We start from the raw sequence: 24,976 nt of genomic DNA, 5'->3' as shown, positions 1-24,976 counted from the left end.
TCATTACACTTTCAGCCCAGCTCCCCGGGCAGAGGGTTGCGCTACCACACGCCAGGACAGGAGTACCTCCTAGTCAACTGTAAGGTGGCGTCTTCGGGCTACGCAAAATACCTAGGGCTCTTCTACTCCCTTCCACCTACCTCTAGGCAAGACGTCAGCCGTCCGATTCCTAGATACCCTTGTCTCCAATTTTTTTTTTGGCACTTGGTTTTTTGATGGTGGTGTGAGATAGCTCAGTTGATTGCGAAGTTTTTGGTTTGGTATACATGTATGTATGCTAAGAGAGAAAAAAAAAAAAAAAAAAAAAAAAAAAGAAAGCAAGAAACGGATGACGATGATGAAGCCATCACCAGATCTTGGCGTTACTCAGCGTGTTAAATATACCTCTACTGTGTCTGTCCCCTTGTCGAACGGTGGATTACCTATGTCTAGGTTCATTCATCATCATCAGTGTGCCAACGACCATCCTTGCGCGAGAATTTTGGCTTGGTCGGATACAGATTTATGTTTCATATCTTCTTCCTGCCCATTTACCTGTAGCATATCATTTTGGCGCTTTGCTTGAGGACAAAGTGAATGTTTCTTGTACTGGTATTCGCTGATAGAAGATGTCCCTTCCTTTCGCTTTTGCACATGGCTTTTCGATATTGGATTATTTTGTGACGGGTTCGGGCAAGGATAGCTTACTAGGGCAGAAGAAAAAAGAGCCATATACAAGTAACATCTGACAGAGAAGTTCGAAAGCAAGATCAAGCCTGTTATCAACATTGGTCAAGATTTTATTTAAGCGTGTCCTTCGCTAAATGATCCTTCATTAAACAACCCTTCACTACATAATTCATATAATCCTACACGGTACAAGCGCGGCTCTACTGTATAAATTCTAAGCAATCATCGTAGCCGTCGCCGTTCCAGTTTCGGTCTCAGCCTGTTCTCCGGAGGCAGACGAACTTCCTCCATCCACCAAAGACTGCTCGGGTTCCTTTTCTTCATGCACAGCAGTGTCAACACTCCGTTCTGTATCCGATGTCACCCCATTCCCTTCCTGGACATCGCCATCTACACTGGCAATCTTGGACTGTCCTTCCGCTTCTCCTTCAGAATCAGATCCTGATGTACCGCTCTTCTCCTTCTCCTGTTCCTGTTCCTCCTCCTTCTCTGCAGCAGCCTCCCAATCCTCCTCTACAACCTCCGGCCTCTTCTTCGCCTCCACCACAGGCTTCTTCTCCATAATCTTTCTGAGCGTAACAAATGACCTCGTCAGCGGAGCTGCCGCCTTCTCGGGCTCGGCTGTCGATGTCTTGGAACCGCCTCCAAGCCGTCTCCAAGACCCGCGACTAGCAACCGCATTCCAGCCACCCGCGCCTCCTTTTGCACTTTCGGCTTCTCTCCGGACCACATTCAACGAGTCATCAGCGTGGCAGAGCACCACACCGCCGGTGGCCAACTTGGAAAGAGACACTGTTTTGGTCACGGCGGACTTGAGCGTCATGAGAGCGGACTCGATGGCTTGCGGCGTTGGCGCGATAGGGGAGTTGGCGATGGCCGCTGCTGTAGAAGCAGGCACGGCTTTGATCAGGATTTCCTCCGTGGGGAGGAAGTTGGTGGTGAAACCGACGGCTGTCAAGCCGGATTTGGCCACGCTCCTGATATCTGCGGCGAGGGCCTGGTCTAATTCCTCGATGGTGAGGCCGAACCGGGGCTCCTTGAGGAGCAGTGCGTTGAAGGATTCCTGCTTGGGGGGAGCGACGACCGGGGCAGCTGCCGCGGGCCTGAGGAGACTGGCGGTGGGCTTGGCAATACGGGCGCACTGCGCAAGTGTCTTAGAGGGCGCAGCAACGAACCGCGGGGTCTTGAATATGCAGACGTGCCGATGAGGCTCGGGGTCTTGACTCTCGGAGTCGAGGCCGAAGTCCTCGGCTAGACTGTGCAGGAAGGCGCGTTGGGAGGAGGGCATGGGCTTAAATCTGAGACGCTTCTCGTCGGGCGAGGAGGCGAAGACGCGGAACTCCCGCTCCTGAGTCTGGGACCAGTTGACGTTCTCCTTGAACATCTTGAGGGTCTTGTCGGAGTAAGGGATGTGGTCGTCCGTGTGGGTGTCGTCGATCTTGAGGGCATTGGCTAGCTTGCGGTTCCGCTGCAGTCGGAGACATTCGTCGTCACATTTTAGCGAAGACTCCCGCGCCGACGACGGGCTCAGCATCGTGGCCATGCAACGGACTTCCTGCTTGCGATTCTGGCATGGACAGGTGATGAAGGTCTTGGACTGGCAAGGCTTGTCCTCCTTGCAAGGATACGGAGCGTGACACTGCTCTGCGCAAGTGTGATCGCAAGACTTGCGTACTTTGCCGCAAGCCTGGGTGCAGTGGGAGCCAGGAATGCCGGCATCTTCGCAATCGCCTGGCTTGTGGCATGTCTTCTTGCACACATGTGATCCGCACTTAAGCTTCTTTCCACAAGGCAGTCCACAGTGAACTTCGTTGTTCCAGCACGGCCGATTCTTCATGATCTCCTTTCCACAGATGCAAAGCTTGTCCATCAATGATGGACACTTCGGACAAGGAGTGTCATCTGGATGACAGGAATGAGGAACAGTAGGGTGGCCACATGGCTGGCGCCGTCTACACGGGAATCGACACTCGGGCGGCCTCGTTCCGCAGGGCTGAGGAGGGTAGAGGACAGTGCGCCCGCAACTGCAGCTGATCTCGTCGAAAACAGCTTCCACACATGACGGGCATTGACCCTTGTGGCAGAGTTGCTGACATGTGTGTTGACCACATTTTAGTGTGCGGCCACAAACCTGAAGACAGATGTGTTCCGCTTCATAATTCTCATTCGGACCCCGATTCTTCTTCTTGCGTCGTTCTGCGGCCTTCTTCTCGCCCGGACAACAACGCTCGCCGCACTCATGCCTGCCGCAGTTGAGTTGAACCCTGCAAACCCTGAAGCACATTGGATGTTCGATCGTGCCCTGGTGACAGGCTGACTGGGTTTCTGTCCTGCCGCAACGGCACGAGATCTCGACGACCTTCGAACACATCCCACAGGGGCCAGTGTGGCATTTCTTCTCACACAAATGGCCGCAAGGAAGAACCTTCTGGCAAGGTTTATCGCAGTGAGGTATCGCGTCCTCACATGATTGACGCGGAGGTACTGGCAACGACGTTAATGGAGTTTTTCCGCATGGGCAGTGAGTGACCACATCGGGAGAGAACGGGCAGTGTGTCGAATCTTCATCTTGTGGATGGCAAGGCTTCTGGCACGTGTGATGTCCACAGTCATAAGTTCTGCCACAGATGTTGCTGCACCGGAATGATCCTTCAAACCAGGAGTCCGAATCAGCTGTCGCTGAGACATCCTGTAGCTGTCCGTGATTGAAGGAATCCATGATCTCATCGCGTTGATCGCATGCTATTTCCTTCTGCTCTTTTCCGCAGTAGCATGTCGACAAGAGAGGAATCTCGCAAGCTCCGCACAGCCCAGGGTGACAGGTCTGGGAGCAGAAGTGCTCGCCACATGGAAGTAGATCGCCGCAAACCGCATCGCAGCTATAACCTTTGCCATACTCGGTTTCAGTGCACCGTCTCGTCGAGGTATGCTTGCCGCAATAGCAAGTCTGAGACGGCCCCATCAATGTACATGGCGGACAGGGTCCCGCATGACACATCGATGAACACGGATGGGGGCAAGTAGCCCGAGGCTTAGAGCATGTTTGTCCACAGGTATGAGGAGGCAGTCCGGGAATAGGTTTCGGATCGATCTCCTTTTTGCACCAACAGCGATCCGGTCCGGGCTTCTCGACAAGTTGCGAGTTGCAGCCTGGACACCTCCAAGACAATGGCTGGTCAGCACTTTGCTCCTGCTGCTCCGCATTTTTCTCTTGGTTGGCATGCCATTTCTTGACGCACGAAAGGTGAGTAACAGTCCAGCAGACGGAGCATGACCAAATTCGAGTGTTGCGCGTTAGCTCATTGGTGCAAATTACGCATTCGTAAAGTCCGGAAGCAATATCCTCGTGGATTCGGGTGGTCAAGTCAGGCGCCGAAGACTTGGAGGTATTGGATGGCGCAGGACGATGCTCCTTTTGACGTTTCGCGGCGGCAGCTCTAGGTTGTTGGGTTGGGACTGCAAGTGGTTGGCCGGGGACAAAAGCGGGAGCATCCGCGCTTAATCCGGCGCCTGATGCAGTGTCGTGCTCTTCAGCAGTGGACGGAGCCGCCGCTGTCCCTGGAGGGGGTGCCCGTCCTCGATGGGATACCACGATCGAGCGTTGAGCAGATGAGACTCCTCTCCCGCGCCGAGGTCCACCTCCTCCACCTCCTCGCCTCCTTCGTCCTTCTCCTTCTTCCCTTGAATGTCCTGAGGGCGCATCCGGCGTAAGCACCAATGGTGGGGGAACGTTTGCGTTCGCCGTTTCTAAGAGGTTCCTTGAGGATTCGGCGGATTGCACTGGTTGACTGGCATCGCCACCGGGGTTTGGTCGCTCGGAACCATGATGACCTCTCCGTGGCCTGCCTCCACGTCCTCTGCCTCTGCCTCTGCCTCCTCTGCCTCCTCTGCCTCCCCTGTCAGAACCGCCTTCATGGGTAGCAGGTTGAACGTCCGCCATGGTGATGTTTGGATTCGTCAGTCCATGAATATTTGACGCCACTTCGATGTTGGAAGACTCGTTGCGACTGTTTGCTAGGTGGCGATGAGCTGGCTCAGATATCCGTATCGTATCGTTGAATGCGCTTTTTGAAATACAGCGTCTTCAGATAGTGGAAAAAAGAAAAAAAAGAGAAAGAAAAAAAGAACCCTGGGCCCAAGTGCACCCAAAGTACAAGCTCAAGATGAACTTGCAAAAGTGCAAACAGCGAACGGGTTCCGAAGTGAGAAAAATACTTCAGTAGGCACGATTTTGGGAGAGCAATGTCGCGCTTTTTAAGCAAGCCGCAGCCGGGGTAAGAACCTCCACTTGGTGAGCCTGGACTGGAGTGAAGCCTGTGAAGTTTTGAAGAGAAGGCGTGGACGGGTACGGTAAGATTACTAAACGGGGACTGAAATGGCTCCAGGAGGGTAAGTTGGTGGCGTTTCCGGGCATTCTCCGCCTGTCGTTGCTGCCCGGTCCCACTAAAAGAGGGCTGCGGGAGATGTCAAATTCAGTTCTTCCACGACCCAAGCAGGCCAAGCAGGGAGGAGCTCCTGTCGCCACTGTGAGTCACGATTAATCATACCAGAATCATCCGCCTTCCACTTTTATGTTCGTGTACAGTCTAAACCAGGCAGAACTGCCTCATCAATTTTCGCCTTGCAACTTGCTCAACGCTAGGATACAGTCAGGCGGGTCGACTGTACACGGTATTGGATTTCTACGGAGTAGATGTAAATGGCCGAAATCGACATGCAACCGCCTGTCAACAAAATTTCTGCCATTGACATAGCGCAATCATTTATCATGAAGCATCTGGGAATGCGCAGTCTTACCTTTCTTCTCGCTCCCCACCCTTGCCTCTGGACGGGGATTGCAGCATTGAATATGTACTGAGCTCCGTACTCGCGGGCATTCAAGTTCAGCATCCGGAGTGGGCCCCGGGTTCGACACCCGCATCTCGGCCCGGCCCCGTAGCATTGTCCCCCTCGGAACGGACATCCACTCGGGCGGGGAATCGGAGGGCGTGTGGGCCTATATGCACCAATCAGGAGAATCCCCGTTCTCTGTTTTTAACATGTGTGATCACCGGCCAACGAGATACTTTCATCACGGAGGCATACCTCTAGGCACAAAGTAAACTAATCTGAACCACTGACAAGTGCCGCACTCCATGCGCGGTCATCGCTGCCCTGGCATAATGGCAGGTTCATCATCATCCGTCGTGCATGGCTTTCCGGTTCTTGCCAGTCATATAATTGGACGGCGATTCAGACGATGTACTGCGTACTGCAGTACACTACATAGTACACCTCTGCCCGGCGCCCGGGCCGGGGGGGTGTTTAGATCTTGTGAAATTTACCGTTGGTGTAGAGCGGTGGCAAAAAGCAGGTCTTTACAGAAGAATAGCAGTCATACAGCAAGAAATCCTAGTTTCGTGTAGGCTGCAAGTAACACGCTAGGTATTCCCCCCTCCCCCCCTTTTTTTTCTCCTCCTTCCCAGCAGTGTAAAAAGTAAGCACAGCGACACAGTGGGGACCAATTATGCATCGAGGCTATCGGATTTGGAGGTTTGGGGAGGCAAAGGCCTCAGCTGAATGGCTCCAAGTTACTGGTTTGTCAACACAAGTAGTGGCGCGCATGATTCAGTCCATTTGACTGGTGCCAGGTGCCATGGTCATCTGTCCCTCCATATTCCCAGCATGTGTTACTATGCTTTCACCGCTGGATCTTCAGGGGACAATGTGCTTGCCTGTAAAGCGTGATGGGGAAGACAGGTATTGAGTGGATGTACGGGTTTTGCACGTGCATATTGTAGGGACTCGTCACAAGCCGATAATCCATAATGGTGATGGATTGGTTGATGGGACAAGTAGACGCACGTTTTCTCCCCTTGCCTCGACGGTTGAGTGGTTTCCACATCAACTGGTTAGACCGACGACTATAAGCAAACACACCAGCGGTGGCTGCGTAATTGTAAATTGATAAAATGCCCCAGCTCGAAGACATTGAACAATGCCGTGCGGACCACCCTACGCACCGTCGGACCTGATTGATTGCACCTGGAATGTGATATCGAACTTGCCATCCAAAAGGGGTGTTGGTGAAAGGTGTACAAAAAGTGCTGTCTGATACATATCATGTCGCCCCACAACTTTCGGGATACCGGCGTGTCCTCCTATCAACAAAAGTCAGTAAAGGATTTCAAAGGTAATGTGCATATGAGCCTTTTCAGCCGTGTCTCCTCTCTCTACTATTAAAGTAAGTACGTACTGCGGACTCAAGGTTGATTGGGGTAGCCGATATGGGTCTGCATTTCAGGCTGTTATTGGCATCCTTCTGGGGTCAAGTGCTGCGTTCAACGTGAAAGCCGCCTGACCCGTTAGACCCGTCTCTCAAAGTGATGATCAAGCCTGATTGAGAGGCGATGGTCCTTTGAACCGGAAAACGGCTCCAACCGACGACCGTGAGAGTTGAAGATCCGTCACCCCCAAATGAAAAGCCAAACCCCGAGAGCTGCGGTTTCGGGAGGCCGAATGGAATGTGCGAACAAGGTCGAGCGTTTTCAACTGGGTCCTGCTAGGGGTCAACAGACCCCTACGGAGAAATCATGCTGCCAGTCATTCTATCGACAGCGCGCTAACACCTCGGGACACTTAGGCCGGTGCGTGGCAGGCTTGGTTCGCTTACGCCGTACCGGTACCGGCGCTAGGCCCAAGGGAGCGTCAATCGGGATCTCCGTCCTCCAGGGTTTTCACATTGACGGCTTTCAGTTGGTCCAGTTGCGGCTTCCGGCTTTTGGACTACGAGGGCGCGCAAGAGCGACGGCGGCGGCAGAGGAGGAATTGGAAGGTGGTGTGCGACTGTCCCGGATGTTCATGGGTTTTGCTTTGATGGGAGGATGGTGCGCTCCACTGAGCCATCATGGGCCAGTGCCAGGCCATTTGATTGGTGTATTTGACGTGTCGCTACCGGGTAAAAGACCCCGCCTCCTCCACCCCTCCACTCTGGTTCGCCGGCCTGGGGACTTCTCCTCCTGCTAGTGTACGTACCGGCATTGTCAGACTGTCAGATCAGACAAATGGTGTACCTAGTTCCATCACTCACTCAGCTACAATACCAGGCTGCCTCTAGGCTTTTGTGGCTCGTTCATGCCATCGATTTGCTTCCGTACAAGCACGGGCATCGCTGCGCCATTCTTCACGATTCAAACTTTCAGGTTCATCTTAACCAAGGAAGTGGAAGCTGCCCGGCCATTCACATTCACGGGTTTACCCCAGTGGCCATCGTTTCCTTGCCCACTGAGCGCACTGCGCTCGACGCATCGACCAGCATTAAAGTCCAGTCTTGTCACTTGCAGTGCATTGCCCTGGCCATTGGATTTGCCCACTTTGCGGGCTAGCTTCCAGAACCGTCCCAGCTCTCCCGGTCTCTCAGCTGCAGGAATCGGCCCTGTCCTTTTTCAGGTTCTCATCCTGCCGTCTCCATTTGCCATCCGCTCTGCCAGTCGCAGCTGCAGGTGCCTGTCCCTTGAATACTTAGGTAGAAGAGGTAGGTTCCAGGTCGTTGCGGGTTACCGTGCCGCAGCAAATAAACCACCTCCGCCCACCGCCTTTTTTTTTTTTTTCTAAAAGGTTTCCATTTTCTTTTTCTCACTGAGCACAGGAACTCGGTTTCTTACCATCACGTCAACAGAATCATCCCCCCGTCCTGTGTGCGACGCAGGCGTGGATTCACCGTCTCAAAAGCTCGCTCGCAGGCATTGTCGCGGGCACGGCACCTACCGCCAGGGCTTTCCATCGACGGGTACCGGATACATCGCCGGATACTGGAGACTGGAGACTGGATGTCCCATCCCCATCCCAGTGACAGACCGAGACCAGATCCAGGTCACCTAGTCCGCCTGGTACCTCAGTCCAGGCCAAGAAAGAAAACCACACCCTCGAATCCGACCTGACCCTGACCCGATTCCCAAGCATTGTTGTCTCGGAGGAAAGGACAAGGATATCTTGTTTGCTGCGCCCAGTGCAGTGTGTTGCGACAGCCTCCCGGGTTTAGGAATCACAGAAATACCTGTTGTATTTCGCTCGCGTCTTCCGTATTCCATCCCTTTCTGCGCCAGTCCATGGTTTCTGTGTCAAGGTAACAACAGGTCGGGTTTAAAGAAAGCATCGACTGCCACGCCCATCACCATGGAACCTGTCCCAGAGACCGAGCGAATGGAGGAGTTCCGCCCCTCTCCTCTTCCCAGTATGAGGGTCAACGCACCCGAGTTTGACTACTTGCGCAAGCCGCCCACCCTTCGCCGATCAACCGACCCCTCTCCAGCATCCCCCACCTCGCCATCTTGGTCGACTCCCACGCTTCCATATCGCCCTCGCGCCTCCTCCCCGCTGTCTACGCTTCATGTGAGGTCGAGGTCTGCAGTAAACCTAGCACCACCCATGGCGCGCACTCAGTCTATGCCCGGCGTAAACGGGTCCGGTCATCTTCTCTTTTCACCACATATCCGGCCACAAAGCCCTGCTCAGTCGCCGAGCCGGGTCCGTCCTTTGCGCAAACCAGTCGACGAAGTTTTCCCTTCCTCGCCAACTCGTGTCTCGGTCCATGACCTTGAAAGGCAGCTTTCCGAGAGAAACAGCTCGCCAAACCTAACCCTTGGGTCAACATCTACAGTAACTTCAACGGCCCGACTACGACGACCTTCTTCACCTTTACGGCTTGTTCATCATGCCAGCACCGCATCGTTGTCATCCGTACCATCAACTCCTACTTCAATCGCATCGTCGCCATCCTACCGAGCTTACGACTCATTTTCCAGCAACTATTACACAACCTCCATGCCTTCAACACCTACTTCCATGAGATCCAGGAGCCCCAGTATTTCCAGTCTTGAAACCATCCCAGACACCCCAGATGCCGAGGAGGCCGCTCTAGAAGCCGAGAGAATCGCGCAGCTGAAGGCCGAAGCGGAGGCGGCGGAAGGTGGCGGTGATATCAAAAGCAAAGCGAATGCGGATGCTTTGTCGCGAGGCAGGACTTTAGGGTTTGTGTCCAGAGACAAGCGGAAGCGGTGGAGTGTCTGCGGTGCGGAGAGGAGACAGGATCTCGATTTGGAGACTATTTGGGAGGATTAAACCTTTCGGACCTGTTAGTGGTGTGTTTCTCTTGGTCCGGTACAGTACCAAGAAACGACGTCCGTCACAGTAGCGACACCCAGACAGGCAGATGCGCCCGGTGTTCCCGATCTGGGTACGAGGACGAGGTTTTTCTTGTTTGCATACTGGGCGGCGGCTTTTTTCCAGTCTTTTATCCTTTTTTTTTACCAAGCATATCGGCATCGAACTCTTTCAACCATTGGGAAATATTGGCGGCGTTTGGTGGGGATGGAATTATTTCCTTCGATACCCTCTCTGCATGGGTGTCCGACAGTCGAAGGACGGACGCCTATGGCAGCAGCCGTTCTTGTGCGTTGGGTAAAGCAAAGCACTTTGCGATGAATGTGGTGTGGGTTTCGTTTTCAGCCATCATCATGACTGAGGTCAATCTGTCGTTGTTTTTTTTTGCGGCCTTCTTTTTCTTTCGCTCGTTTCGTTTAGCGACTACTGGTTGGGGCCTTGGAATGGAGTTGGACTGTATGTTACCATCGGATTTCCCTACGGCTTGAATAAGTTAGTCATAAGCGCTCTAAAGGATTCGCCTAGCCTTCTTCATATCATTATCAAAATGGATTGTGATTTGTTGTGGAATGTGCTTTTTGCTTCCTTGTGGCTTCCCTAGCGTACCCTCCTTGCTCATCCACGCTCGACAGGTTGACAAATAGCAATCTTATACGGGTACGGTGGTGAACATGCCAAAGATACGGACGAGCTTACATCGTAGGCACAGCGCATTTGAAAGGAATATGATGTCGTACAGTACTTCGCCCATTCACTCTTGCTATCCCCTCAGCCTCTGTTTACTCAAGATAACATACTCATTTCTCCACAATTCTGCTACCTGATTCATCGTCGAGGAAATCGAATACCCGGTCCAACCTAATGACAACCTGTGACGGCGCAGTTACGCGGAAGTGTCAGACCCTAAAGTGAACTTTGTCTGGCTTTGATAACCTATCATACCGGCGTCAGACCTTTAGCGATATAGGATCGTTCGTGAGCATGTTAGTATGACCATTGTAGTTTTTGCGGCTTGATTATTACTCTTGATGTATGGAGTGACGTCGAGCAAATATAACACGAATATGATAAACATTACACTAAGATATGACATCGATCTCAGTCAAAAGGTATTCTTCTCAAACTCTCCACCTGTCCCCTCTTCCGCATTTCCTCCGCCGCCGCCAGACTACTCGGCACCTTGATACCGCAACAATCGCCCCAGCCAGTCGGCTGATGAACATGCCTCTTGCCATCACTATCATCGTACACTTCCACCTCGCCGCCCTCCTCTTCATTCTCCTCGCTACCCAAGGCATTGGGATCTTGTTCGCTCATACCCTCCGCCGCAGGAATTAGCGATCCGAACAAGAAATGCTGCATAACCGGTAACTTCTTCAGCACCTCCGACACAAACATCCTCCTCATCCCGCCCTCAATTTTCTCCCAATTCTTGGCGCTACTGATATCGTCCAGCATCGGACTATGCCACCTTAAACCTTTCACCGTCTTAGTGCTATTGACAAACGCCACCTGGCCCAGGTACAAAAAGTCATGCCCGAACTCCTCCAGCGTCAGCTCCTGATGAATCGCCCGTGGCGTAATAAAGTGGTGATGCAACAGCTGGCTGGCGCCAAACAGAAAGGGCAAGAACTGGTAGTCGTCCAGCCCCCACACGCCGTGCGAGCCTGCCGGCTCGAGATAGTACGTCATCTGAATCAGGCGCATAACTTCTAGGTAGCGGGCGAAGACGCGGAGCACGACGGCTTTGAAGTCTGATTGTTCGAGGACCGAGAGCTGGTACAGGCACAGAAGCCACATGATGAAGTTGAGCTCGTGACCCGAGCCGTAGTCGATGCGCGTGCGGTTGCCGAAGGACTGGTTGAGGTAGGCTGAGGCCTCAGTGACGGCAGCGTCGGGAAGTTTGCCTCCCAAAAAGGCGGCGTGCCATTGATGTCCGCGCTGCTTGACCTTGTCGAGAAAGAGACGGAAGGTCTTGTTGCCGAAGCGGGAGCCGCCTTGGTCGTCTGGTGGCGACTCTTTGCACAACGCTTCGGTCTCGTCAAGGATGCGAAGGATGGCCTTCACGGGCTCGCTTAGGTCAGAGTCCTTGATAGCCGAGATGGGCGTGTCGGCTACGGATTCGGAGAGGGAGAAGACGAAAGAGAGGATGAGATTGAAAGAGGGAGAGGCCAAGAAGAGCTCGTGGTCTTTCAGGAGAAGGATCCGCCGGACGGGCGTCTGGAACACCAGAGTGGATGGGTCGGGGCGCGGAGGTAGGGCGGGGGTTTCTGGAACCGGAGTCGGGTTCGATGGTTCCTGCTTCCGTCGCCTGGGCTCTAGCTTGGGGATACGGTCTCGTAGATTCGGGATGGCCTGGCCGGCTTTGGAGATGGGTTGTCCTGAGGCTGCTGGCGATCCTTGGCCGGTGCCTATGCCTGACCTTCCTGTTGTCACTGATGAGTCCATGATGGATGAAAGCTGGATGTTCTGAACAGTGTGAAGGTAGGCTTCTCCGTGGTCGGTGTTGCAGTTGACCGTACTCGTTACTTTAGATAAGATGACTGATGGAAGAAGCTGGAGAGAGTGGTTCCGTGATGTAGGTGGAAGGGTCCGAGTGTGGATGTTGGAAGGGAAGTTTACCTACCTACCTACCCACCCCAAGGTAGTGACGGGCAATCCCCTGGATGCTGTGAGCATTCTAGTCTACCCCGCCGTAGAGCCATCGTGGGGCAGGCAAAGTGCTGACGGCAGAAAGCGTAATGGCGTTCTTTGGCTGGGCTGCAGCTTCCATTTCTGAAAGCTTGGCAGGGCCCGCCGCTGGGAAAGAACGGAGTGGGGCCACCTCAAAAGCTAGCGCCCGGGCTGCAGATCCCGTCGTGGAGGAACGACCCGCCTTCAACATCCCGCCTTCAAATCTTCACTCGCGCGGCCTCAGAAACAAGCTCGCTCACCACTTGATTTCAACCACCGTCCGTCAACCAAATCCTAAGCCCCACCTACCCTCACACCGACCCAAACACTACTCACATCATGGCCACCGTGACACCTGAAGCGTCTCTCAACGCCCTTCCCCGGGCGGATGGATCGGCCAGATACTCATATGCTGGGTACACGGTCACGGCCTCTGTCAATGGACCCATTGAGGCTCAGCGTCGGGACGAACATGCTTATGAGGCTCACGTTGATGTAATCGTACGACCCTCTGCCGGGGTAGGAGGTGAGAACATCATAATGGCACCACCACCCAGGCAAAGGACTGCATCTCACTTACTTTACTTTTCTATATAGGAACACGAGAGCGCCATCTGGAATTTATTTTGCAGTCTTCTCTTTCTCAAATCATCCTTGTCAAGAACTTTCCCCGTTCTGTCATCCAAATCGTTCTTCAAGTTGAGAGCACGCCTGAAAATGCTTACGTCAACACAAAACTGGTCCAGGCCAGTTTGGTAAGAGAATTCGAACCCTCTCCTCCCTCTGTTGGTAGGCTATAACTAATCCTGGCAACAGAACCTCCCCATCATACCGGCCTTGTTCCAGACTGCCGTTCTCGCTCTTCTATCGGCTGCTGTGCCAATGAAGGCAACCGCTACATCCACAGTGGTGGCGGTGGTATCCGACGACGGTTCGAAGAAGATCGTGGCTGATCCCTCCCCCCAGGATATCAGAGAGGCAACCTCGCTACATGTCCTTGCTTTTACCTCGCACGATGAACTGCTTCTTTCAGAAAGCGAAGGTGACTTCACCGTCAAGGAATGGGATGGCGTTTACGAAAATGCCCAGAAGATATGCTGTCAGACTGCCTCAAAGCAGGATGGCATCGATATGGTGCTTGACGATGACGCGTCCAGCCCAGATATGCGCCATTTCCTTCGGTCGACGCTGGAGACCAAAGTAGCATCCGACCTCCACTGGAAGTGAAGATGCATTCGGACCGGACTGTCTGCCCGTATCTCGTGCGTTTCAAAAGCCGAAGGGTTGAACAGTCGGCTCATGATGTTTCCGAAATGAGAACTCATAGGCCTTTTCGCCGGTTGACGGGACAAGTGCAACTTGCAATGCGACTCGATAATCCTGTATCCGTGGCAAAAAGCCAGTTCTGGACGGATACGAACCAGACACATTGCAAAGATAACCGCTACCCTCTCGGCACAATCACACATCACTCGGCAAAGTGGAGATTGTGATCGCGTTGGATATCAATCAGCGCAACGGAGTGGATAACTATCTCGAGCGAGATTTTACGTGGATTATGCACGGGTTCCTTTGACAAAACATCGCCACTTCAAACGCACAAGAGGTGGGTCCGACATAGGGGGTATGTTTGAATATTCCAGGCCAGGGCCAGACCCCTGTTTCATGTCGCCTTTCCCAGGCACTGATGTCACGGGGCATTACGGTCTTGGTGTCCCAGGTGTGATTGAAGAACCAATCGACAAGATTAGAACGGATATTATGAGTGCTTTCAATAAGGCACTGGGGTTGTGGGAGTTATCTAATCCGGATGATGGAGCCACGTAGCTGTGAGCCTCGAGCTGATGGTTTGGTGCCCCTGCGTTGGGCTTTTCGAAAGCGTCTATTCTTCGCCTCCCCATGTGTCAGGCTTGATCTTATGCAACACGCAATTCTTAGTCCCATTCCGACTCCTTGACTATTGGTTGTGTTCGCCATCTTTTTACGCGGCTTGGACGGCATCAATGCACAACGGCCTTTGTCTGATTCGAGCGGGTCAAACAGAGCTTCACGGAACACCACATGGGGCTGTCCTGAAGATGTACAGTGTAAGTTTTGTGCAGTGACAATAGCGAAACGAAAGCGCTTGTGTTGTGATGCAGATGCTGAATACCGCAAAGGTATATTGATTGATGCAGAATCGAGCTTTGGTGCCCTGCCCTGCCTGCGCTCTGGCCGGAGACGGACTGTCGGCGTCCTTCGGCAACCTGTGCCGGGAGATGCTGTCTGAGCGGCTGAGCTAGCGCCTGTACCCCGGACGTTCGCCTCCAAAACCCCAGCAGTACCAGGATACATGAGACGTAACTTAACACCTCGAATTTCAGTCTACCATGCTCTGGACCCCTCCTCGCATCACATTGGGGAAAGGGGTGGGAGGACTGATGAGAAGCTTCGAGTTACGCGCGAAATCCCCGAGGACGCCTCTATCACAAGCACTAGGACCATCCAAGAGATTGGAGAAGCTGAAGGCGCTAGTACATACACCGTGCTGTATCCATATTCTCCTGCAGATACGCCCATCTTGACACACCTGCTTCCGCGTTTCGATACCCGCCATTGCAGCTCTTTGTATAATGCTGTAACCCAAAGGAAACCGCACAAGAACGTCCCCAAACTTGAGTCCCGAAATGGAACAGCTATACATATGTAATAGTGTACACATAAGTGTTTGGTGTACACATTCCGGGGTAGCCTAGGAGATCCAACTTACCCCTGTGCCGCATCCGGAATACATCGAACAGCTCCGTCCTGATCTTACAGATTGCGACCCCCGCCGAAACGTCTACTACTAGTGTACTTACCTATATCACCGGCACCCCACTTCTCTCCCGGGATATGTCTCGTGGTATTAAATCACAAGCACGACTGATGTTAGTTATACTGCCTTCACCGTCTGCTCTTCATTCGTGTGCATATTTGCTACTTTCGCTGTCTATACCCTTGATTCGAGGACTTCCATTCTCTCTACATTGTCAGAACTCTGGTAGTTCTCACTGTCCTATCTCTATCATTTCTTTTAATATTCCTTCTATTTACAGTTCTCCGTTGGATTCCCAGACGTTCGAGTCATTTGACGGTCCACTTGCTGTCCTAATCACGTCGAAGAACTACCACGACACAAGACTATCGATTAATCTTGGAACTTCTGTTCTCATACTCGCACCCAACTAACACTATTCATAGCTGCATATCAAACCCAGGTACTTTTGCCCTTTCACCTTCTCTGCAGTCCCGGCCTTTCTCTCACATCAAGCGCCATGTTGGCTACAACTTGGGGATGTTAAGAGAGTCTGGACGAGTCTCGACCAGGATACCCCGAAAACCAACGGACCCGCTAACTGCTCGTTCACAACTTACCAGATTTGCCTCTGTCTATGACCCTTGTTTGGCCCATTGTGTAAATTGACAGCGCCATCACGTTGGAATTGATTACAAAGCCAAGCTTGCAGCGAATCTCGAAACGCAAGACAACCGCCGCCGCTGTCTGATCTGTTTCCCAGACACTTTGTACTTGCTCGTGTTTGCGTCCAGGCACAGACATCTCGCTTGGAACATTTGCAGCTAAACTATCTTGGGAACGTCGCAATTCGTTCCAGCGTCCGATTTCGCCGCGTTACATTCACCGTTGCACCGATAAGATTGCGTTGCAGCAGGTCGCATCTCACACAGACCTTTGCCTTTATCCTGGTTCCGTGCGATCCGATAAGTCAATCGGAACGGCCCTTGCACTAATCACACACTGTACGGACTACTCACTCCAACGGTGACTTTACCCCATACTCAACCCTACAATCGAAGGGGGGCGTTTTCCCAGTGCGGCCTTCCACCGGCTACTTGCGATCTCGAATCACTCACCAACTCGACCGGACTTTTTTTCCAGCAGTGAGCTGAGCCGGCGCATTTCGTACCTGGCTACCGGACAAAGAACTGGCTAAACTTGGGCTGCGGCAAACCAAAGCGGACGATCTGCCGAAAATAGACAACGGCATCTTCCACTACGGTAGCACCTGTACCAGAGACAGCTCCCACCGATATCGATCGATCCACCCAAGACAATGCTGTTCTCTAGCAGAGAACCTGTCAACATGCCGCTGCCGGCCCCAGTCCTGTCACCCACAGCGATCCACCCCGCGCTGAGCGATTCGGCCACCTCGCCTGCGCCTGGGAGTGGGAGTGCTGGGACCTCTCATCCCAACGCCCAGAACCATTCCTCGGACTCTCCTCACCCACCATCTTACCCACACCCGCTCCTCCTTCCGCTCCCACGCACCCGCCCGTCGTTCGCATCCTTGGATCAGTGTGCCTCCGATGGGGTTATTACCCAGGCACGCTTCTCCGATGATGCTGACCGCCCAAAGAGTTCATATGCAACTCTAGGACGCGCATCAACTTTGGATTGCGCCATCTCCGACGCAGATACCGCAGCTGGAACCCCCAATCTCCGACATGAAGGCCTGGACTCTGTGACACCCAGACAGACTCCCAAACCTGCATTCGCTTCTCCCTTTATCTCGCTAGATACCCCCGTGCAGACGGACTACAACCCGGTGCGAACCGCGCTCTCTCCCGCTTCAGCGTCAGCCTCCACCTTCGCTCACTCGCAACCACCACCCCACGTTCCCGGACATAAGAAGAACGCCCTGTCGATTGAGTCTGTGCCCCGGCAGACTATTATGAAAGCATTGGCATCGGTGGCCCGCAACAACAGACCTGAGCCTCTCTCTCTTTCCGGCATGCTGTCCGCACACAACATGCCTCAGGACGGGGACAACCGTCCCTCCACTTCGTCGTCGCAGAAGCTGTGCGACGCTCTCAACGGCATCGCTCTCTCCGGCAGCACTTCGCTACAGTCACCATGCTTCTACCACAACCGCTTCGACGACGCGGTCGACATCGACAAGGTGCTGGAGGAGATCAAGAACGATGAGTGGATGTCGCATTCCCGTCTTGTTCAGACGGCCACTGGTGTACGAGAAGTGTCCAAGCAGCTTCAGCGACGGCCCATTCGACGAGCCGTCAAGAATGTTATGATTGTCACCAAGGCCCGCGACAACCAGCTGGTTGTCCTCACCCGTGAACTAGCCCTCTGGCTTCTCCGAACCCCCCGTTATGGCTCTGATCTGGGAGTAAACGTCTACGTTGACGCCAAGCTTCGAAACTCGAAACGCTTCAACGCTTCGAGCATTACCGACGAGAATCCACGCTTCCAAACCATGCTCAAATATTGGTCACCAGACCTTTGCTGGAGCCAGCCCGAAAAGTTCGATCTGGTGCTCACTTTGGGCGGTGATGGCACCGTGCTCTTCACATCTTGGTTATTCCAGCGTATTGTTCCGCCAGTATTATCATTCAGCTTGGGGAGCTTGGGCTTCCTCACTAATTTCGAATTCGAGAGATACAAGGATCACCTAAATCGCATCATGGGTGACGAAGGTATGCGCGTCAACCTGCGCATGCGCTTCACATGCACGGTATACCGGGATGGACCCCTCGGACAAGAAATGGAGGAGGGGGAGCAGTTCGAAGTTCTCAACGAGTTGGTCATTGACCGAGGACCGTCGCCTTATGTGTCCAACCTCGAACTGTACGGTGACAACGAGCTGTTGACCGTCGTCCAGGCGGACGGTTGCATCTTTTCCACTCCAACTGGTAAGTCCAACCACATGACGAGCACAAGCAAAGCAGATCTGGCGCTAACATGATTCTTCTTAACCTAGGCTCAACAGCATACTCCCTCTCCGCCGGCGGCTCCCTCGTCCACCCCGACATCCCCGCCATCCTTCTCACGCCTATCTGCCCACACACGCTCTCCTTCCGACCCATGGTCCTCTCGGACACCATGCTCCTCCGCGTCACCATCCCGCGCAACAGCCGCGCAACCGCCTACTGTGCCTTCGATGGCAAGGGCCGCGTCGAGCTCCGCCAGGGTGACAGCGTCACCATTACGGCCTCCCAATACCCTTTCCCTACCGTCGTCCGCACCGACGCCGAGTGGTTCGACAGCGTCTCTAGAACATTGCGGTGGAACACGCGCGGCGCGATGCAAAAGGCCTTTGACGCTTCCTCGGGAGGGACTGGAAGCGATGCGGGTGGGGAACAGGAGGAGGAAGGGTGGGATATTGATACTGATTCGGCATGTTATGCGAGCGAGGAAGGGAGCGTGAGTGCGAGTCCGTTGAGGAGGCAGATGAGTCTTTTGGGGATGTGAAGTACATGATTTTTCTTTGTTGTATACCAAAGAGAGTGAAGGGACCGTTGGATTTCTTTGGAAAGAAGCAATGTGTTTCGAGAAGGCATAAGCGACGGAATTTTTTCTTCATCTTTTTATTCCCCCCCCCCCTTTTCCATATCTCATCATTGGGGGACCGAGATATTTTGACTGAGGAAAGACAACAAGAATAATGAAGCAGGAAAAGAGACAAGGCATGGAGAGACAAGGCATGGAGAGAATAGAGGCTCATCAACGCACGTACTAAGGGATTGGGTTGAAGTTCTAGAGCTGAATCACAGTACACAGCGCCCAACAGGTAGCTGTACATGTGCTTTGATTAGATATCTTTGGAAGGCACTGGATATACAATTGGCGTCTACGGAGTTTTCTAGATCATTTCTTTTTCAACTGTATAAAAGGAGTGGACAGAACAACAAGATTCCCTGACCAATGAACCTCCACGAATGGATCCAGTGATCTCTGAATTTCTGGTGCTTGAATAGCCAGATCATGTAATCTAAGTACGCATTCCGGCGCGCCACGCCTGGTATCGTCGAAAATCCTCTACGTTTTACTCATGCAAGCCAATACGTCAGGAAGCGATCGGTCAGGCATGATGTGCGCGCGCGCATATTCAATATCTGGTTCATTCTGTCGATCCTCATCGTTACACTAGTGTACATCGTCAGGGGTCACATTATCAAACATTTATCTGGTATATCTGATTGGTTTACAGAATATTATTCACATGGGGTTTCCCTTCCTCGTCCGCTTACTCTTATACAGGACGGAGTATATACAGACACGCGCCGGCACAAATATGGTGTGCGTATGAATACAACGAAAGAGCGGCGTCCTCCACTCCCATTCCTGTTATTGTGTTATGGCATCTGAACGCCGGGCAACCGGGAACATGTAAAAGGTGTTGTTAACACAAATTTGACATGTAAGATAGCAACAAAGGAGCCAGAGAAGACCGCCTATAGCAACTTCGCTTGGCCGCCCGAAGCAAATCCGCATTGAAGCGTCGACTGGAAGATATAATGAAGTTCGGCAGATCTCCAGATAGGCCAGAATCATCGCCAGTTCCCCTGACTCAATGAAAGCAGTCCGGCAACAGCATCCGCATCCCCCTTCTTACTCGGACTAATTTCGCCACGCATAAACCGCTCGACCTCGTCCGAGCCATCATCCTCGAAAGGAGGAGCACGACGGGAAGCGGTGGGAGTGTTATGTTCCGTTGTCGCAACAACAAAGTCTTCGTAAATCCTTAGCTCAGAACCTCCTCCGCCACGCTTATCTCCTCCGCGGTAGTGCTGCCCCCTGCCACCGCCGTCAAGAGGGCCGGTGTTGGTACGGTTGCCGGATAATGAAAACGATGGGCTGGACTCTATTAGAGCATGGCGGGCCGGTGTTCGGCGGGGATTTGTCGCCTTATCGTGAATTGACGATGACAAGGGGCCGGAAGGGAGGAGTCGCCGGTTTGTTGGTCGAATGGCGGATGAAGGTGGGTGGTAGGAAAAGCGAGGGTTTCCGTTCTCGTCTGGGCTCCAGTTCTCCTTGTCGGACTCGTTGCCTTGTGGGGAGATGAATAGGGATGAGGACTTGGGTTTGGTGTTGTGACTGAAATCCGCCGGCGTGTCTGCTGTAAAAGACTGTCTCTTTCCCGCCCAAGTGTTGTTATTGTTGGGCGTCTCTAGCCTTCCGGTGGCATCCAGCCCTTTTGTCAGTCGGGGCTTCTTGGTCGAACTGTCCGCTCGGGGAGTCATCCGGCTAATGCTGGCGTTACGCTTGTTGCTCCTGCTCAGTTGCAATGGGCTGCCGCCAGCGGTACTGGAAGTCGTCGACCGCAGCAGACTGATGGCTGCGATTGCTGAGCCACGACTCTCGTGCTTGGCTTGCACCGTCAGCGCGTCTTCGCAGTTTTCCGCGTCACAAGCGAACTCCCAGGCATGAACGTCGCGAGACCTTCCGCGTGCAAGGCGAGGCAGCAATGGGGCAGCATTTTGAGATGAAGGAAGACTACTAGTAATGGTGGAGATGGGTGGTAAAGTAACTGGAGATTCACTGGGGCCACGTTGGTAGCTGGGTCGGCATGCCGAGTCAAATGATTGCAGCTCTGATGGCGGGAGGCTGGCAGGATTCTGTGGCGGGGAGGTGATGACTTCTGCCTTGCCGTCCAGACCCGTCGACAGGCGCGGACGGAGCGCAGAGGTCGAAGACGAACATGATGAAGGAGGGAAGTTGTTGAAGGAATCGTCTCCTCGGTCAAAGCTGATAGGCGTTGATAGAACGTGGGAGTGGGCTGGGTAGTTCCATCGGTTGGACAGATAGCCAACCGAGCTCGGCAAATGCTGAGACATTAGGAGGGAGTCGTCGTCACCGGCGTGTCTTTGCTTTTGGGCAGGAGTCGCGTATACAGGGTGAGGCAAGCTTTGTTGCTCCTCTTGAGGTTGGCTTTGCGGTTCTGGTAGGGGGAGCGTGTCCTCGTGGAGCGTGTCTTCGTGGTTCTGCTCGGTCTCGTGGTCGTCGAGTTTGCTAGGCGAGGCAACCTCCCGAGGCGAGGAGTATTCCTGATCTAAACTTGAAACAACCTGGATGGGCGAGGTATTCTCCGGCTCGGAGGTGTACACAGGAAGGGTGTTGTCTGAGGACAGTATTTGCATACCGCCGTATCGAAGCGCGGCTATCTCCTGAGGGGACAAGGGACGTGATTTCCTGCGATCGTTTTGTCGGCGGTTTTGGAACCAAATCTGGCATGCGCGTTAGCTTAGCTCTGTTACGCGCGGTGAACCTATTGGTGGTGACGTTATGGCTAACCTGAACTTCTTTTTCATTTAAGGAGACGCGGTTCACGATGTCTTGACGCGCTGCCTTGTCGGGTTTGGGGTTCGCATTGTAGGCTGCCTCGAGTATGGCTTTGTCTTTTGCTCTGCGAATCGCAGTCCGGTTAGTCCCGCGTGTTGTCGCAAAGATGGGATGGAAGAGCTCGGCAGCCGGCCCCGAAGCCGGTTGGACCCAAACTTACGTAGTTCGTTTTCTCTTCCCCTTTGGATGTCTCTCCACCTCTCCGGACAGCTGTGACGAGAGCTGTGGTGCTGGAGTTTGCGATTCTCTCAGCAATGGGGATTCGAAGACTTGGTTTTGACTGGTACTCTGGGAGAGCTCTTCATGTTCCACCTCGTGGGCGAGGCCAGGTACAGCGGAGGAAAGCTGAGGAGAGGGCGTGGAGGGTGTTGGGGCGAGAGTGTCCATTTCGGTTGGCGAGTGCAGGCCAAAACAGGATATGGTGAACCGATCAATGCATACTCCTGCTGGGAAACTGTTCGTCGGTCTGCGTCACGTCGGTGACTTCGTATGGTGTCTGTTGGGATCAATGGCGTCGGTATAGGTATGTTCCTCAAAAACAACGAACCAACGTCAAAAGTAACACAATAGTCCCCTACTGGGTATAAGACAAGAAGACGTGTACCCAAGAAAGGGTATAAATCAGAAAAGTAAAGTTTGAGAAAGTTGTAAAACTGCAAAGATAAGCAGAATGCAGCTAAAGGCGCAAGAAGGCGAGTAAGGGCAGTGCGTAGGGGGGTTGGAGGATGGTGATTAAAGACATGCAATAGTAGGTACTTGACGTAGAGGGAAACGGTTATGGGGAATCTTTAACGAACCGCACCGCGTCTTCAACGCGGCATGTCGTGTAGTCATCCGAAAGAGGAAATTAAGTGAGCTAGGGGTTAGGGTTATCCCCCGACCAGAAGCGCACTTTAGTCGCTAAGCCGTTTATTTTTTCCCCCCGATTTCGCGCTTCACGCAAGGGGACTTTGGCGCTAGCTATAGTGTAAAGTGCATGTCAGATCAAATTTGCCCCATCCTGGACCATTTTAACGCGGCCTTTTTGATTCGACGCGCCTTTTCCTAATGTCCGTTGTCACGTTCAGCATGTCCTTGCCCTTTTACATCAGACCTTACGACAAAGTTGTTCCTAAAGTGCAAAACTCGAACTTTCATTGTGCATTGAACACCTTGTAGCTGCTTGGCAGTAACGCGAACCCAAAACCCGGCATGACTCTCAATACATGTACTCCAATGCAGCCAGTGAGCAGTGATGCTCTTTGTCAAACCCATTCAGCATCCGTCACTTGTCCCAACTAGAACCTCAACTAATCGGTACCTGGTAGATGGTATCTCAACCAGGTACAAAAAAAAAAAAGAAAAAAAAAAAAAAAAAAAAAAAAAAAAAAAAAAAAAAAAAGAACAAACAAAAGAGGAAAACAATGAACAATTATATATATAACTTCCCGGACTCCTACAATACGTGTTCATATCTCCCCCAAGATCAAACCCTAACTAAGTCCCAACACCAGTAGAAACCTCCGCCATGGCAAGCTGGACCAATCCACATCCTTTGTGGATTTGCAACCTGCCGCCTACTCCCAATTTCCCATCTGACCCCCCTCCTAGGCTCTACCCTCACCACTATCAACACAACCATCAACATCACCAAACAACTCCCCCAACCCATCCCTCAGCGCCCTGACTTTATCAGCAGCGACTTTCCGTTCCCTCTCAAGCTCCTCGATCCTCGCCTTCAGCTCCACCTCCTTGGCTTCCTTAGCCTTGAGCGCTGCCCTCGTCATGTCGCGCCCCCGCTCGACGCCGCGCATGCGCAGTGCGTACGTGTTAAGCTTGTCGCGGATGGCTTGGCGGGTTGCGTCTGAAACTCCTTTTTCGCTCGAAAGGAGGCTGAGGATTGAGGTGGTGATTTCATAGTCGTCGCATGACCCTGGCCCCGTCGTCGTCGTCGTCGTGGGTCTACCGATACCGCCGCCTGTGGGGGTGGTTTGGTAAGAGCGGCCTTGGGTTTGGCTCAGGTTTGTAGATGTTGTTAGTTTTGTTGTTGTTGTTGTTGATGATGGTGGTGGTGATGGCCCTCTGGTATCGGAGAAGAGCTTGACGCGTTTTGTTGCACCGGCTTCAGATGCTGAGGTTGTGGTGTTCCCTCGTGAAGTTGGGGTCAGCATAGAGGCAGAGGTATCGTATGTCCGCTGTGGGTTCGGGGTGCGAGTGGCGGGGTGTGGCATCGCCGTCCCCGTCGTCGTGTTGCTCGTTGTTCGGGCTTGGGATAAGGCCGGCGCTGGGACGTTGGTCCTCCTGCGTTGCTGTTCTTGACTCGGATGGGGAGGATTTGATTCCAAAATTCGAACCAGCTGCCTTTCCTCGTCCGACTCAAGGTCGCCGTACTCCTTCTCTTCACGCATCGTCGCCGCCGCCGCCGTCGCCGGACGCTTCCTCTTAGAAGGCTTGATCGCCGATAACCCGCTTGCACTGTCGTCCATGTCTTCTTTCTTCACCTTCACACTGTCCAAATCGTCATCAACCGTAGAATCCGGAGCCCAGCCGTAGTCTTCCACTTCGTAGCAGCCGAAATAAGGTTCGTCGACAAAATGCAAACCTTCGCCGTAAGGGGGAAACCAAGGAAGTCTCGGCATCAGCTCTCTATTTGCAAAGTCCGGCACGTACTCCGAATGCTGTACCGGCCTCGATTCCGCCTTCTTCTCCCGCTCCTGCGCTGCCTCCTCCCAAAGAAAAAACCCACACTGGCCCGGAACCGCTCCAAGGTCCCGGGGCTCTCGACATGTGTAGAAGAACCTGCCCTGATTAGGTCCTTCCTTCTTGACTTGAAGTCGAACTGCCAACTGCGGCCCATTCATACAACTGCCTATGATGTGCAACGCGAGTTGTGAGCAAACATGTCTGTCAACCTGACCTACCGGCCGTACTTGGCTGGGATTCAGAAACTCACAGTACCATCTTCCTTGCTCTCGATTATAGAATCCGGGATAAGGATTCTTGAAAAATCCGTTACCTCTGCCCATGGTTAAGGGACGCTACACAGGTAATATCTCCTAGGTGGGGGGCTGGGTGCCCCCAGATATTTGTTCTCAGTGTGCTCAGGTCTCTCGATGAAGCCCCTTAAGGGCGTCTTCCTGGCGAAATTACCTCGCTGGGGTGTGAGTGATATTCAGAGGCTAAGTCGCAATGATTCAGAGAGCAGAATATAGCGATGTTTGAATGTAGCTAAGATGGCCCATCTTTCAGTCCCGGTAGCCTGAAACGATCAATCCAAGGTTGTTGAGATGAGCTGAGGTCACGGTGACGCTACTGAAGGATTGACTGGCATGTGCATATGAGCCGCATCAAAGAGCAACCTCTTCGCTTTTCTGGCCAGTTAGCTGTCAGGTAGGT

The 24,976-nt window shown here is 53.0% G+C and overlaps 8 protein-coding genes across 9 annotated transcripts; 4 read left to right on the top strand and 4 right to left on the bottom strand.

The window, feature by feature from the left end:
• Window positions 1-716: 716 nt before the first annotated feature.
• Window positions 717-5,010, bottom strand: NCU03273 (NF-X1 finger transcription factor). Its single transcript, XM_959333.3, has one exon. The coding sequence runs from the start codon at window positions 4,607-4,609 to the stop codon at window positions 884-886; it is 3,726 nt and encodes a 1,241-aa protein (XP_964426.3). The 5' UTR covers window positions 4,610-5,010; the 3' UTR covers window positions 717-883.
• A 2,115-nt stretch (window positions 5,011-7,125) lies between these two features.
• Window positions 7,126-8,697, top strand: NCU03271 (hypothetical protein; the record flags this gene model as incomplete). Its single annotated transcript, XM_959331.2, has 3 exons — window positions 7,126-7,535; window positions 7,766-8,182; window positions 8,297-8,697. 2 exons carry the CDS (start codon window positions 7,126-7,128, stop codon window positions 8,031-8,033), a joined length of 678 nt encoding a protein of 225 aa, XP_964424.1. The 3' UTR covers window positions 8,034-8,182; window positions 8,297-8,697.
• Window positions 8,698-8,836: 139 nt separating this feature from the next.
• Window positions 8,837-10,377, top strand: NCU03270 (hypothetical protein). Its single transcript, XM_959330.2, has one exon. The coding sequence runs from the start codon at window positions 8,851-8,853 to the stop codon at window positions 9,766-9,768; it is 918 nt and encodes a 305-aa protein (XP_964423.2). The 5' UTR covers window positions 8,837-8,850; the 3' UTR covers window positions 9,769-10,377.
• A 410-nt stretch (window positions 10,378-10,787) lies between these two features.
• NCU03269 (serine/threonine-protein phosphatase 2A activator 2) lies at window positions 10,788-12,719 on the bottom strand. Its single transcript, XM_959329.3, has one exon. It carries the CDS (start codon window positions 12,256-12,258, stop codon window positions 10,909-10,911), a length of 1,350 nt encoding a protein of 449 aa, XP_964422.1. The 5' UTR covers window positions 12,259-12,719; the 3' UTR covers window positions 10,788-10,908.
• On the top strand, window positions 12,676-15,929 carry NCU03268 (hypothetical protein). The gene is made up of 5 exons (XM_959328.2): window positions 12,676-13,009; window positions 13,081-13,238; window positions 13,300-14,570; window positions 14,643-15,722; window positions 15,883-15,929. Exons 1-3 carry the CDS (start codon window positions 12,823-12,825, stop codon window positions 13,708-13,710), a joined length of 756 nt encoding a protein of 251 aa, XP_964421.1. The 5' UTR covers window positions 12,676-12,822; the 3' UTR covers window positions 13,711-14,570; window positions 14,643-15,722; window positions 15,883-15,929.
• A 308-nt stretch (window positions 15,930-16,237) lies between these two features.
• NCU03267 (NAD+ kinase Utr1) lies at window positions 16,238-19,188 on the top strand. Its single transcript, XM_959327.2, has 2 exons — window positions 16,238-18,171; window positions 18,240-19,188. The coding sequence occupies exons 1-2, from the start codon at window positions 16,578-16,580 to the stop codon at window positions 18,728-18,730; spliced, it is 2,085 nt and encodes a 694-aa protein (XP_964420.2). The 5' UTR covers window positions 16,238-16,577; the 3' UTR covers window positions 18,731-19,188.
• A 233-nt stretch (window positions 19,189-19,421) lies between these two features.
• Window positions 19,422-22,374, bottom strand: NCU03266 (hypothetical protein). The gene is made up of 3 exons (XM_959326.2): window positions 21,762-22,374; window positions 21,554-21,665; window positions 19,422-21,486 (listed from the first exon to the last, which is right to left on the bottom strand). The coding sequence occupies exons 1-3, from the start codon at window positions 21,986-21,988 to the stop codon at window positions 19,810-19,812; spliced, it is 2,016 nt and encodes a 671-aa protein (XP_964419.1). The 5' UTR covers window positions 21,989-22,374; the 3' UTR covers window positions 19,422-19,809.
• Window positions 22,375-22,996: 622 nt separating this feature from the next.
• Window positions 22,997-24,937, bottom strand: NCU03265. Of its 2 annotated transcripts, none has more exons than XM_011394826.1 (2): window positions 24,534-24,937; window positions 22,997-24,449 (listed from the first exon to the last, which is right to left on the bottom strand). In XM_011394826.1, exons 1-2 carry the CDS (start codon window positions 24,604-24,606, stop codon window positions 23,188-23,190), a joined length of 1,335 nt encoding a protein of 444 aa, XP_011393128.1. In that variant the 5' UTR covers window positions 24,607-24,937; the 3' UTR covers window positions 22,997-23,187. The 2 variants fall into 2 exon arrangements, with proteins under 2 accessions (XP_011393128.1, XP_011393127.1); XM_011394825.1 differs by having other exon boundaries at window positions 24,539-24,937.
• Window positions 24,938-24,976: the final 39 nt, after the last annotated feature.

Source organism: Neurospora crassa, linkage group I, assembly GCF_000182925.2.
Source record: "Neurospora crassa OR74A linkage group I, whole genome shotgun sequence".
Lineage (NCBI taxonomy): Eukaryota > Fungi > Ascomycota > Sordariomycetes > Sordariales > Sordariaceae > Neurospora > Neurospora crassa.
This window is presented reverse-complemented; position numbering and strand designations above follow the sequence as displayed.